Source organism: Microplitis mediator, chromosome 6 (genome assembly GCF_029852145.1).
Source record: "Microplitis mediator isolate UGA2020A chromosome 6, iyMicMedi2.1, whole genome shotgun sequence".
Taxonomy (NCBI): Eukaryota; Metazoa; Arthropoda; class Insecta; order Hymenoptera; family Braconidae; genus Microplitis; species Microplitis mediator.
Genome location: NC_079974.1, coordinates 20,016,919 through 20,032,306, shown reverse-complemented (window position 1 = coordinate 20,032,306; position 15,388 = coordinate 20,016,919). Strand labels below are relative to the sequence as shown.

At 29.0% G+C, this 15,388-nt stretch overlaps 1 protein-coding gene across 4 annotated transcripts in view; it reads left to right on the top strand.

Annotated features, from left to right (window-relative positions):
- The window catches only part of LOC130669774 (uncharacterized), a 47,257-nt gene extending 32,064 nt beyond the window's left edge, over positions 1-15,193 (top strand). For 3 of the 4 annotated variants that reach the window (XM_057472837.1, XM_057472839.1, XM_057472838.1), the window contains 2 exons: positions 10,991-11,315; positions 11,406-15,193. In XM_057472837.1, the coding sequence (XP_057328820.1) occupies positions 10,991-11,315; positions 11,406-11,925 (845 nt within the window). In that variant the 3' untranslated portion in view covers positions 11,926-15,193. Of the gene's footprint in view, positions 1-2,056; positions 2,329-10,990; positions 11,316-11,405 lie in introns of those variants that run through there. The other variant, XM_057472840.1, reaches the window with a different exon arrangement.
- Positions 15,194-15,388: the final 195 nt, after the last annotated feature.

Below are 15,388 nucleotides of genomic sequence, written 5' to 3'. Positions count from 1 at the left end.
TCTCGCATATAATTATCGGGTACAAGTAAACCTTAAGCTCTAAGCCCTAGATACTAAACACTGGCTCCATTTTGTAACATATTTTTTTTTTTTTTTAATTTTATTTATTTAACTTTGAGTAGAAAAAATAACTCATTTTTTATACTCATAAGACGTAAATACATTTATATATATATATATATATATGTATATATATTTAATTAATGATGTTATGTATCTGTTTTTTCTCCATACTGTCAACATGACCTCCGTTATGTTTATAAATTTATTTTTTTTCCTGTCAGATAAATTGAAAGTCTAATCGCTCGAGGCTGTATAATACAACTTTGCTTTAAATACTAAATGAATAATCAACTAATCGATATATTTACTTGAGCACGAGTAAATCTGACGTCAGACGATGATGTCTAGCCTACGACGAGTGATCACGATATTCTTTTCCCCCTCTACTTATTACAAAATTAAATAAATACATACATACACACATATGTGTACATATTCATATAATAATAACTACATTATACTTCGACATTGCTGTCGTTATACCCGCCGTTTCCTATATCATATCATTACATATATCACATATCTTTATACACGTACATAAAACTATTCAGACTCGTATCACACAATTATGACGCGTTAATCGAGCGTTTCCTCGCGTTGGCAAACACTACAATACATTTGACTTTATACAGACGGTTTCATATGAATGTACACACATATTACATATATGTATACATAAGTAGCAAAGTAACGTACATTCATCAAGGCGAAAGTTATTTATTATATGTAAAATAAGAGGACAAAGAGACCAACATCAGTATCAGCATCCGTTCATATCAACCATCATCTCAACTCCCCTTTTCTTCTTAACTTTTTTTCCTTCACGATTCATTTCTTCCTCTTCTCTTTGTACTTAAACACTGACAGCGATTTCAATTCCGCTATAACTCTACCGAGTGATTTTCATGCCGTTAAATTGTAACGTCAGTTTATTGGGCAAACTTTTCGACGTAAACCTTCACTCCAATCCCTCGTCACTTTACTATTTCTCTTCTCATCTTTACACCCAACACTTTTCCATCATCACTATTATTGTTATTTATCTTTTAATATTCTTTGCTCATTCGACCGATACAATTCATCTGATAACGTCATCAAGAAGAATAGACAATGAATATAAATATATATATATATACATATACATATAAGTATGTATGTTTACAAACGATGACTAATTTGTTTAGTCATTAATAACTTTCTGTGAAAGAACAAACGTTTGTAAAAGTAAATAGTAAATAAAAAAAAATTAATTTATTATATATATAATGTATGTAATAATAGAGAGTATATAAATGATAATAGTGTCGAAGAGAGTTTACCGAGATACGCAATATGTGCCAGTTAAAAAGTATGAGGTGGGGGTCAAGCTGTCGTCATAGCGACGACGTAGGGTGAGGAATTCTGTGGAATAGACAACCAAGAAAACCTACACGATCTTTTTACTTATGCATTTTTTCTCAACACATCACCATATATATATATACATATCAACGTAGATTATATATAATTGATCATCACTACATATATTACACGGACTACTTTATTTTAAGAATAAACATTAAAGCATACGTAGTATTAATTTAACTGTAACCTTGTCCGCAATTATATATTTTTCATTCTCTGATACATTTATATTTTTTACATCACGTATCAGTAGTCTTATATATATATATATATTATTCTATATTCTGAAATCTGATGAGTCGAGGCACGTAACAAGAAAATGCATCCACATATTTATATATATATTCACAAAGTTCTATGAGTTGTTATACTGCGGTAAATGTAAACCCGTTAGAAATTAATCGGGGCCAGGCTACTGATGGCTTTGCTTCTTATTCTACTGTTGTTAGTTTGCTGTTTCTGCACGGAAATCCAAGTGTACTTCTAACTACTCTATACAAACTACATATTACTATAATAATAATAATGATAATAACAACAAGTCATATTAATACTGATACACTTTTCTATGACAGTATAATTTTTACAGATACCCGGACAATTACAAAATAAAAAACAACACTTACATATATGCAAGTAATGTAAGATTGAGACACGCGCATGGGAAACCACACGGGATATGTAGGAACGTGAAAGTAAAGAAAGTGGGCCGTGTGTAAGAACATTTCGAGCTGTAGTTGGATTCTATGCATTGCACTAGAAGAAGATTCGTGTGACGGAATTTTATTTTTTAAATCATTCATTCTCACATACAATCGGTATCATCACTTCTATATACAGACTGTAGATACGATTACGCGGGTGAGTCATTTTATAATTGTGCACTAGGTACATATATATTTTCATAACTTGTATCAAATGAAGCGATGAACGGTTAAAAATGCGTTTCCGTGGAGTTAAAATACTAATCTGCATGTAATCTTTTTAAATTTTAGCATTTAAATCCTTTATTACAAGTAGTCTCGTCCTGGTTTTGTATTATTGCTTACACTAAGTTCCATCCTAATTCTCATTGGTGCGGTTAATCCTGGCGCCTCGTCAACACTGTAGAGTATACAACTCGTTTCTGTAAAGTGTCGTTAGCGCGGATTGCGGGCACTTGGAATCTTGCCAACTTTTTCTTTATCATTTCTTTAGCTTATTTTTTTTAAACTTCTTTCTCTCTAAACGCTTTCTCTTAGTGATACGGTAATTGCTAAATGCGATTGAAGAATCTCGATGAACAAAGGCTAATTTACTTCTTTAACTAGTAATTAACGTTTTTATTTATTACTGTTGCTTATTTATTTTTTACTTTATTTACAATTTATGATAATTATCGTACACAAAAAAATGATTTCTTGGCGCGAGAAATATTTTTTTTTTAATTTTAAATTCAAAATATTTTGAGGTAAAATTTTTTTTTTTTGGCGGGTAAAAATATTTTTTCTCTACATTTTATTTAAATTCGAATTCATTCCGTCACTCGGAGTAAAAAAAAATGACTCCGCATACGGAGTAAATTAGAAGTTTGTCTTTAACTCTAAAATAAAATTCCCTTTGGAGTAAATTTTACTACGACGGAAATCTACTCCGCAGTTACTTCGAATTTACTCCGACTTGAATCCACAAATTTTTTACAGTGTATTTATTACGTTAATTAATGAATTACAATACTACAGAACACTAAAAAAAGGAAAATAATAAAAAAGTGAAATAGAAAATGAGCTATTTTTCATACTCAAAAGTTTATATACTTCAAGTCGTTAATGGTCGCGAGAAAAGCTTCATAAAACTTTCTCAGTAGGAAGTTATTTTGTGCACTACCTTAGTTTTATGCCGTGAAAATATGTACTCGTAAATATTTCCAAAGTGTATACGGATAAAAAAAGTTAAAATAATACCTTATATATTAGAATGAAGTAAAAAAAGTATAAATTAAAAAATTTTAAATTAAAAATAAAAATAAAAAAAATTATTTCACAAAGATAAAGACATGTAATTTATAATTTTAAAATTAATATAGACGTGGATACTACACGGTTTCTTTCCACGTCATGCAAGCATGCGTGACACATCATTTATGTATTATATAGTTAAATATCATAAATGAGTGAGGGAGTTTCTGGTACGCAGGAAGCGCAGAATAGCACAATAGTCTAGTCAAAGCTAAAAAGTTAGATTTCAAAATTCAAAATATTAAATTGAATGCCGGTTATTAAATTTTAAAATTAAATATCTGTAAGTACTAAATACCGGAGTAAAGGCAAACAAAAAAAGCAACTAAACACCCTTGGTATAAAATTAACTCGCTGATCTCACAGATCTCTCTCTCACTCTTTCTCTGTCAGTTGATGCTGAATCTTGATGTAAAAATAGACAGATATGTCAGGCGTATCAACGTTTTATAATTCGCGTGATGGTTAAGTTTCATTGCTAGATAGCATCAGATCAGTCTAACCAGACATCATATCACCGCGTAGCGACATAACACACATGCATACGTAATGTCTAATAAAAAAAGTAAAAATTTGTATCCGGAAGTATGTGAATATGCCAAAATAAATCTTTATCCCCTTTAGAGATATTATACAACTATAAACGTAACATGGTGCGCGAAAAGAGGGGATGTGAAATTAATGCATTCGACAGTGCGAGCAGTATGGCGTGGACAGGTGGCGGTAGACAAAGGCATATCCAAGTATCCATCCATCCCTTTCTCTCTTTCTCTATTCCTCATTCACTATCTCTCTTTCTCTTCTCTCTCCCTCGCTTTTACTCTACACTACCATCAGAGACCCACCAGCGAATCACAATCGACCGGTTTTCTTCTTTCCAATATTCCCATGACCTCCTTTAAATTACTATACATCTATTTATTTATTACTCATATATATTTCAATAACATTTAAATTTATTTAATAATTATAATTATAATCTTATCTAATCAATTATTTATTGATAATTATTAATATTAATATTTTCATATAAGCAATCAATGCAAGATTACGTATTTTTAAAAAAATGACATTGGTATAATGAGGGTATGATGGACTTGGTAGCTGATTAACTGAGGACATATTTAGTGTAGAGGCGGTTTAGATGCTGGGTGATTAGAAGGTGTGTTGGTGTTTTGTGTTGCGGACAACAGGCGGTGGACGTTTACTGTAAACCGAAGAATCGCGACTCGAGCCGACAGACTCGGGTATTTCTCGTTGATGTCCACCCCCACCAAGAATAAACTTGGGCGCGCGCTTATATTCCAAAAGAGAGAACCGCACGAGTAGACGACTATTGGGAAGGGATAACATCTGCTCTTAACATGATTGCTGTGTATTGATGTGGCTTTATGGCGGGCGGGCGCGCGCGCAAGTGAGACATGAACTAAATTTTATCTAAAAAAATATATTTTGTTAATTGTATCATTATCAACGTACTTGCTCATTAACATTTTACGATAAACCAAATATTTATTATATATTTGAATATTAAGTATAACAACTACTACTACTATTATAATTACTCATATTGTTACAATAATAATAATTATAGTAAATGTAATTCATTTTATTTAAACAGCATTAAGTTTAAAAAATTTTAATAGATTATTTTTTAAGGCTCGTAGATGTGTCGTGTCCTTTGAACCCATATATACATACAAGCGAACAGTAGATACGAACGTGCAGAGAGTCAGATATACGTGTCTATCTGCCACTGCACGTGCGCGCAAACCTCGCACCTGCGCTCACCTAAGCCCCCTCTCTTTCATTTTTATATTTCCCTCTCTCAGTCTCTCCTCTCACTCCCACTCATACGTATAAATTTCTCATCAAGCGTTTCCGACCAGTTGACTCTATTAGCTTGGAGAGCTTTAAAATTATATGCCGACATAATTTTTACACTTGAAATTTAACTTTTTTTTATTTCTTTTATTATAATTTTCAGTTTCGTTTACTCTTCGATTAAGGTTATCTCATTTGCTCCACTTTTTTATGACGACTAATGACACGGAATTAATTTATGACTTTTTTTTTTTTTATTCTTCACATCTGCATTGATGAATTTACTAATGAATCGTTTATTTTTGTCATTCATTATTTTTACGCACTTTTACGTACCGACAATACGTACTTGCATACATGAAAAAATATATATATAATACAGTAGTTTTTTAAATAAAAGTCTTGACTGATTGCAAGTCTCGGGAGAAAGTCGCCTGAATGGTCACGGCCTATTTAACTACACCGCGGACATCATAAACCGCGTGCTGAGGAACTATCCTCTACTCTCTCAATAAAATCTAATAAATTACATTCATTGTAACAAAAAAATAAAAAAATTACATTAGTGATATCCATATAAATGTGCGTTAAAAAAATTGCATTAAAAATACTTGAGTATGACAACGGCAGTGATTATTGTCAGCCAAAAATTTCCCAATGACTAATAAATAAAGAAAACAATAATGATGATAATAAAAATGCATAAAAAATACAACAGCAAAAATATTATAACGGACCTCAAGTAAAGCTTACGGTATCGTGTCCCACATGAAATCAAGTCCTTTAAACCGTATCTTTTTCCGCTGTCACTAAATATATCTACGTCATATATATAGATTTTCATTTACTTGTCAGTAAAAAAAATCACTTTTCTCGTACTAAAATGAGAACAATTAAATAAAATATTTAATTGATTAATTAATAAAAGGAGAGTAATAAAAAATGTTAAATATATGAGGCGAGTCGCGTGACGTCAAATCATAATTTAGACGATGTTTGTATTTATTAACACTACAAACAAGTAAATATATTTGTTTATACTAATAAGTCACGTGATAATTAAGAATAATTTCATTTTTACGGAAGTAGAGGATATTTTATATTTTAGTATTTAAATAAAAAAATTATTGATACTAAATTAAAGCTTTCACATATACACTCACACATATTTATATGTTTATACATATATATATGACCTTGCAGTGAATGTCCTTGCCGTGGGCAATTCCGTTGCGGACAATCAGAGAAGGCAAAAACCTCTTTATAATTATTAACATTTTTAAAATATATATATTTTTTTATTAAACAAATATTTATACTCTGTAAAAAAATTCGGAGTGAACGTGGATTAAATCCGGAGTGAATGTGAAGCGGATGACTGTTTGTTTATTTAATACTCGTAGTGAAATTTACTATTAAAATCCCGAATCAGTGAATGGGAATTTAAATAAAATCCGAATCTGGATAAAACAAACTCCATATTTACTCCATATCCGGAGTAATTGTTTTATAAACTCCGAGTGAATTCGAATTTAAATAAAATTGGTGATAACTCCGAATTCACTCCCAACTTTTATAAGTATATTGATGATAAATAATTAGTTTAAGATAACATGAAAATGTATTGTGTGTCTTGGTGTTGTATCAACTTATGAGTATATATTTAAAGAAGCAAGATGCGCTATTCCCGACAACTTAAGAGTCTATTTATAACACGTTTAAATTCATTTAGTTATTTCGTTCACTTCTATCCCTGTAATTCCGTCCAATGTCTGTACGTCTGTACATCTTATTTCTCCATCTCTACATAATTGTGTAGAGTGGTATTGAGTGAGCACTTTCTATTTCTACAAATGCAATATGGCGACAACATCATGATCATTATCATGATTATAATAAATACTTGACTCAAAATTAACAATTAAATCTCTTTAGTTTTATTTAAATATTTATTGAACGTCACTCATAAATAAATTACTTGCGATAAAAATTATCAATAAATAAATAAATTAATTAATTAATTAACATATTGACTAGTATTAACATTTTAATAATTAAAAAAAAAATTTGTAAAATTACAAAGATTACGAGATAATTTTTCTTTTCTCATGTCAGCGATTTCACGCGATCCGAGATCACTGTTAGGTAACAAAACAGATCCGTGCACCGTCTGTTATATTTTTTCTTTTTTTTATATATATACTTTTTTTTATTTAAACATTTTATATTTTTTCAATGCCCTTCCCCCGCAGAGAAAGTTTGTTAAACTCCGCTGTCTTCAATTCCCTTCTCTTTGCCTGCAATTGCCTTGAAATGACCATTCTCATATATATATAATATACAATCTATCGTATTGAACAATCGATATAATTATTACACTGAAAAATTTTTATTTAACACCGCTTATGATTATCTATTAATTTACACGTTAGATTAAATATAACTCGTATTCATTATTATTACTTATATAGTAAAGACGAGATAGTATACAGTGAGCTTGTGTTTGTTAACAGACGTTTGTATTTAATAGTATTAGCAACAAGTGTCGTTTGATATTTATTTAACTCAACATCTTGATATTTTTCTGTCGCGCTTTCAGTTCCGACCGACTCTTATATGTATATTACTTACATATACATTATATTACATTAAATTATTATTTTATTACACATTATAAAAGTGGTTTTAAGCGCCATCTAGTAAGTTGATAGTCACACTTGTTGACAGATATTAAAACATTTCAATTTATGTCATAACATTTTAGATTTTATTTAATAATTTTTTAAATCAACGGTATACGGAAAAAATAGAATATTAAAAATTAATAAATGATAGTAAAAAGTGGAATCTGTTATCAATAATTGGTACTATTATGTACTTAATGCAAAGTAGTTTACTAATTTTTGTAGATTCCTAAAAACTACTATCAATTATTTCAAAAAGTAAATTAATATTATTACTTTTAGGTATTTAAATACGTGACTTATTAGTGAAAATTAATTAATTTATGGCATATGTCTATTAAAAAGTAATGATTGGTCAAATTAAGAATTGCTATCTTAGATACTGATTTTTCCAGCCGAAAATCGCAAAAGTTACAAACTTTTATTTTATAAATTCGATACCACTGATCAATTATTAGCTTAAAATATCATTTATTCATCATTATAAATTAATTTACAATATACATAAATCGAATAAGTGGTAAATAATAAAATGAAAAATTAGTATACTAGATACTGATTTTTTGCTCATAAAAATACCGAAAATTTTTAACTCTTATTTTATAAATTCTATCCCATTGACTAATAATTAATATAAAATGTTATTTATTCGTTATTATAAATTAATTTATTATATACATAAATCGAATAAGTGGTAAATTTTTTAAATTTTTCTATGTTTATTTGAATAGTAATAAATAACTGTAGATACCAATTTATCGATTCTTTTTCATATTAATTTTAATATACGAAATTACTAATTTTGCTCTTCTATGTGTATCAAATTTTAATATAAATAGTAGCCATTTTGTAATATATAATGATCCTGGTTTGATATTTGTATACAAATATACTAATTTTGAGTAAAAAATAAACTACAAAGTATTAAAATTTTGAGCATCATTTTTTTCCGTGAATTATTTTTTTAATTTATTTCATTACACTGAAAAAAGAGCGGTGTTAAAATGAAATAACACCGGTGTAGGTGTAGTTTTGCGGTGTTAATTCGGTGTAAAAAAAATTCCACGTATAGAAATTAGAAAAAAAAATTTACATAAAAAAAAATATAAAAATTTAATGAATATTATCTCTATAACACCAGTAATGAATATATTTAACACCGCTTTCGGTGTTAAAATTTAACACCTACACCTCCTGGACTTACCCCGGTTTTTTAATATTTTATAATAAGAATAATAAAGGCCATTTTATTAAAATAGTGTCATTTAAAATAATGATGGAATAAAAATGAGCGACTTCATCCCAAGTACTCACTTGCATGGAAAAATTTTTTTATTTTATTTATTTTTTATAAAATGTTTTTTTTTTTATACCTACAACTTTCTTACTCCATTTCGACTCATCGTCTGACTCTCGAAATATTTCAACAAGACCACTACGTCTTTCGTCACTTCTATACTTCCTGTACAACTTGCTCTATAAATATGTACTTACTTAAAAAGTATTTTTTATACACTTTTATTATTATCATTACAAGTACCTTGAAGTAAAGATTTTTTTTCTTATTTTTTTTCTACATTTGCACTACTTACGAGATAGTTTAACGCAGCACAGTATATTACAGTACTGTAGAGAATAATAAATTTAAGTTTTCGAGTAACTTTTAATATATTGATATATATATAAAATATATATAAAAGTTGCAGTATTAAATTATTTAAATTAAAATATGACGACTAGGTGTTGAAAATTTTTTAAATTTACAAAAAAAATTGTGGGAATTTAATAAAATTTATTAATTTTACAAAATAACGATTTGTTGATATAATTAAATTAGTTTTTGATAATTTTTACTCTTGCGATTAAATTCCTGGTGTACAAAAACTCATTATAAAAAAAAAATTCAATCAGAATTATAGTTTTTCAAATAACTGACAGCTTTAAAACTGATTATTATTTCAAATTAATTTACTTATGGACAATAAAAAATCAATTATTGGTACAAAATAAATTAAACTACATTTTGATTTTAATTTTTATACCTAGAGTAGAGGTACCATTTTTGGCCACCTTAGGCCCAGTTTTGGACACTGGCCTTTAGAAAAATTTGAATAAAATAATTTGAAAAAAGCGCGGTAACAACATATTTTTGAAACATATTCAAAGACTTTTATCAGACTATTGCTCACAAATGGTACTTTTACCCAAAAAAAGGATTTTTTGACGTAGAAAATTTTCACTTACCCCAAGATTTTTTTTTTTCTGTGTATTCTATGATTTAAAAATTCAAATTCATATATAAATAAAATATATAAATAAGTTTAGTTGCATTTTCTATGACTGATTTGAACTCGTCAATAACTCCAAGTAATTTTTTTTTAATTTAAAGCAAAATTTCCAGCAGCTCACAAAAAAAATATGAGTAAAAATATATGCAAAAAGTTTAACAAATATATAATATTACAAATCGGGAATCTTGATATATTTCTTTTCATATCTGCGGAATTTATAATATATAGATTGAATTTGATGTCTACATATATATAGTCGTCTATATGTGGGTCACAACCGCAACATGGACAACAACTACGGAGGTATATTGAGGAAAATCCCCTCAGTGCTTACCTATATCTTGCGCTCAATAGCTATCTCGCTCTTGTCCAGAGTACTAGAGTGTCAAGTCGTCGCTCTTTCATGATCAAGCGTTCTTCATATTATATATATATATATATATATATATATATATATATATATATATATATATATATATATATATATATATATATATATATATATATATATTTGTTACATCCACATATATACGTACCGCTAACTTGACGACGAGCATTGCGTTACTATCCGTTTTACCGTTACTCGAAAATCTCTCAACACTTTGCCTGATATCCAGTAGTAAGATCCTACTGTAACTTTTTTTCTTTACGATAAAAATAATAAAATATGTAATATATGACGTATGTGATGAAGGTGAATATTAAATGAAATATTATTTGCTTACAGGCGCTAAGATGAGATTAGAGGAAGACTTGGTAATCCGTAGGAGTCGACCGACCATGATATCCGCCAAGTACCGCGCCAGAGAAGAGCGTAGACGTTTGCTTAAAATATCTGCTGGAAAACTTCGCAATATCGAGGATCCAGAAGCTAGTCTATGTAGATCTGTGCTAATAAATAACGCAGTAAGACGGCTACACCGTGAGAACCGGGACGAAAAAACGAGAAATTATGGACTGCCATTAGTCAGTTATCTCGATGATTCGTCAAAGGAGAATGACGTCAGTGGAAATCTTATTGTCGGCACTGATTCGGAATCTTCTAAAAAGAGGTAATTATATTTATATTTAATTTTAATTCCTAAATTTTGAAAATTAACAGCGAATCTAATAAATGAATTTTTTAAAATTTTATTTTTCAGACTGGGTGAAGAATTACGTGGAAGCGAAAGTTTAAGTCCAAAACGTCAAAGGCACGATGACCTGGACTTGCAAGATGAAGTATTCAGTGACTTTTACATCCTGCCACCCACCCCGCGACTCTTATCCCACATAGACGACCTGCCGGATCAGCAGACGGAAAATTCTCTGGGTAGTTATCACCAGCATGATAATCGGTTGGGATCAACGAGCGATCGTTCGACGACATCAGCCAATATCTTTACCACGGACATTGTCGACACGTCGCTGTCGTCAATTGGCAGATCCACGGACTCTATAAATTTAATGGATGTAACGGACGTTGGTTGTGATACCGATAGAATTTGTGACTTTCCCAGATTCTCTGATTCTAAAACCCTCGAAGAGAGATTCGTTGATTTACATTCGCTTGATGAGCACTTCGATCTTACTAAATTTGAAAGAAATAACAATCAAAGTTGCGGCAGAGCCTTTCATGACATCCAGACCTTCCACAGTCTTGTGCCCGGTCTTGAGACCTAGACCAAAATTAAGTCTGACGACACTTCGGAGACGCATCTGCGTCGCTAATTATATCAGATAACTTTTTTTTTTTGTATACATAAATAATAAATTAATTAATTAAATAAATAAATAAATTGCGTCGGGCGATAAAACACTCCGGCGTTTAGAGACTGTCCTGCTTGTACCGAGACTGGATAACACGAATAGAATGAAAAATATAAATCCATAAGGACATGGAGGTTTTAATGCCTGGAGTTTATCCTTAATAATTGTCTGAGGATATCTGAGGAGTCGTGTTGAGACCACGTCAGCTAAATCGTCCAAGTGGAGGAGACTGCCTTAATCGGATCACACGGATACTAAACGTCGTTTTTCGCGACCGTCCGCAGCTGCAATCCGTCTAGTTAAATTCGTAAATATTTCGGCAGCCATTAAACCGCCAATTTTTTTTTTTTTCCGTCATTGTAACGAGTACAATATTGAGACAATTTAATTTTTAAATTATTGTTTAAATATTATATTTTTTAAGCCATCAACTTTTTATTTCCTCAACTTATTTTATTATTTTGTTGTGGATAATTTAGTGTTGGATTGAATGAGCGGGTGAGGCGTCGGCCGATACGAATCTTTTATTATAAATAAATATATATAATATGTATGTATATATTGTTTAATAAAATACATTTATATATATACATATAGAAATATATACATTAGGGTGCTCCGTTTGAAACGAAGATTTTTTTTTTTTCGATCCCCATCAAAAATCTTGTTCTACATGTAAAAATAAAAATTCAGTAAAATTTTGAGCTCTTAATAACAATTTTAAGAACTGGAACAACGTCGTTGAAGTTTTCCCATGCTAAAAGCATGTAAATTTTGATTCTTTTCTTTTTATCGAATAAAACTCAGCCCCATATTGACGTATCTTATCGGTTCAAAGTTTTCTTGGAAGAGAATTGTATGCTCTTTGAAAAAGCCTGTATGTGCTTAGCAGTACCTTCAACTACAGCCCTCGTGGAAGCCTTGAAAGTCTAATTTCCTACGAAATTAGTGGTTTTTTATTGTTAACTTGTAAACGATTGACTTTTGGGAAAAAAAGTACATGACATTTTTTGTAGGAAATTTAGTCTTCTACAAAAAAGTTCTCATAAGTCAAATCTCTAAAATCAATATTTAAAAAGATATATGAACTTTAACTAAGTAAAATTCGAAATTTTAGCTAAATGTCAATGTTCAATACTATACAATATAATCAGTTATTAACTTATGGTAAGTATCAATTAATATATATTTATATAAAATATAAAATACCCGTAATTATTCATCCAAATTGTTCTTAAGTACCAACCTCATTTGCAATTCTTTTGAAAAATTGAATGATTAAAACACAGATTTGAAGAATCTCGTTCGAATTTTCGATGTCCTTGGGACCTAACAGATGGATTATGTTCAAAAAAACATGTTTTATATAATGGTTTTGAATTATAAAACCGTTAATCTTGACATTTAGCTAAAATTTCGAATTTTACTTAGTTAAAGTTCATATATCTTTTTAAATATTGATTGTAGAGATTTGACTTATGAAAACTTTTTTGTAGAAGACTAAATTTCCTACAAAAAATGTCATGTACTTTTTTTCCCAAAAGTCAATCGTTTACAAGTTAACAATAAAAAACCACTAATTTCGTAGGAAATTAGACTTTCAAGGCTTCCACGAGGGATGTAGTTGAAGGTACTGCTAAGCACATACAGGCTTTTTCAAAGAGCATACAATTCTCTTCCAAGAAAACTTTGAACCGATAAGATACGTCAATATGGGGCTGAGTTTTATTCGATAAAAAAAAAAGAATCAAAATTTACATGCTTTTAGCATGGGAAAACTTCAACGACGTTGTTCCAGTTCTTAAAATTGTTATTAAGAGCTCAAAATTTCACTGAATTTTTATTTTTACATGTAGAACAAGATTTTTGATGGGGAACGAAAAAAAAAAAATCTTCGTTTCAAACGGAGCACCCTAATATACATACATATTTATATAATTATTTTATTGAATTATTGTATACACAACGTTTGTATATATATAGAATATTTTAAGAGCGAGTGTCTCGCGATTTAGTTTAAATTTCCATTGCAATTAATTTTAAAAAATATTAAAAAATAAAAAAATAAGTTAATAAATTTTGTCTTTGGAAAATTACTGTCGCTGAGACAACGCACATGTGTAAATAAGAATTATTGAGATAAATAAAATGATATAATTAAAATAAATAATAAAATAAGTCAAGAGTAGATACTGCTAATTGTGGATTGAAAATGACGTTATTTCAATTAATCAGATTTATCGGTGTCGCATTTACTGCGACTGGGCCTTAGTTAATTATTTTTTGTTCTTAATCATAATTAAATGATTTGTTTTTGTTTTTTTTTTTTATATTATTTGTAATAACGGTTCCATTATTTTTAAATGAAATGTTAAGTAAGTGGACAGTGGAGACATAAAACGTAGCTAGTAGAATTTTTAAAACAAATTGTACTTTAGCTTCCCCGCGTAAAAAAATTTGAACTACTCTACGGATAAAAAATATTTGAAAAAATATAAGAACATTTTATAAAACAATTATTAAAATTTAAGTTTTAAATAAAAGGAAACCAATTTACGGCTTCTGTAACAATGAAAATCTAAAATTGTATTTGTATTATATTGTTTTATATAAAAAAGAAAGAAAAAACGAAAAAAAACTCAAGACTGTTGTGAAAATTACAGTTTTATTAAATCAGTAATGACCAAAAAATAATTTGTTATCGTTTTTGTATTCAGGGGCCATAATTAGAAAATCGAGCGCATAACTGGGCTGTAAAATAAATTTTTAAATTTAATTTTTCACTACAAAGAGGCACTAAAATTATGTATTGAATGAATTAAACAAAATTATAAATTATATTAGAGAAAAATTTTAGTTTTTAATTGAGAGTAAAATGTGATCGATTGGTATTTGCCTCAGAACAATTAGAAAAATTATAACTATAAATCTGTTGCATGTTTACTTACAGCTGAGTTATCGTTTTACGTAATATATATTTTATCATTATCATTATTATTATTATTGTTTAGTTTTTTGTATCAAAAATCCAAGTAGACATTGCGCGGGTCAAAAAAAATTGTAAAAAAATCTAATCTTCCGTAGAGTGCCCGGATCATTATCGATTAACGTTTTAATAAAATAAAAATAAAAATAAAGATTCTGAAGTTAGCAGACAGTTGATAATTTTTAAATTTTTTTTCCAACAAATTGATTTCAAAATTTAAAAAAATAAAATACGCATGAGTGTAATGTAGCAGACATCAGAAAAATTTAAAATTATTAATAGAGTAAATAATTAATAAAATTAAATTAAAAAAAAATGCGCATTTAAAAAATTTTGCAATAAATAAGTGCATTTTTAAAATTATTTACTCCATTTATTTGTAATTTTAAA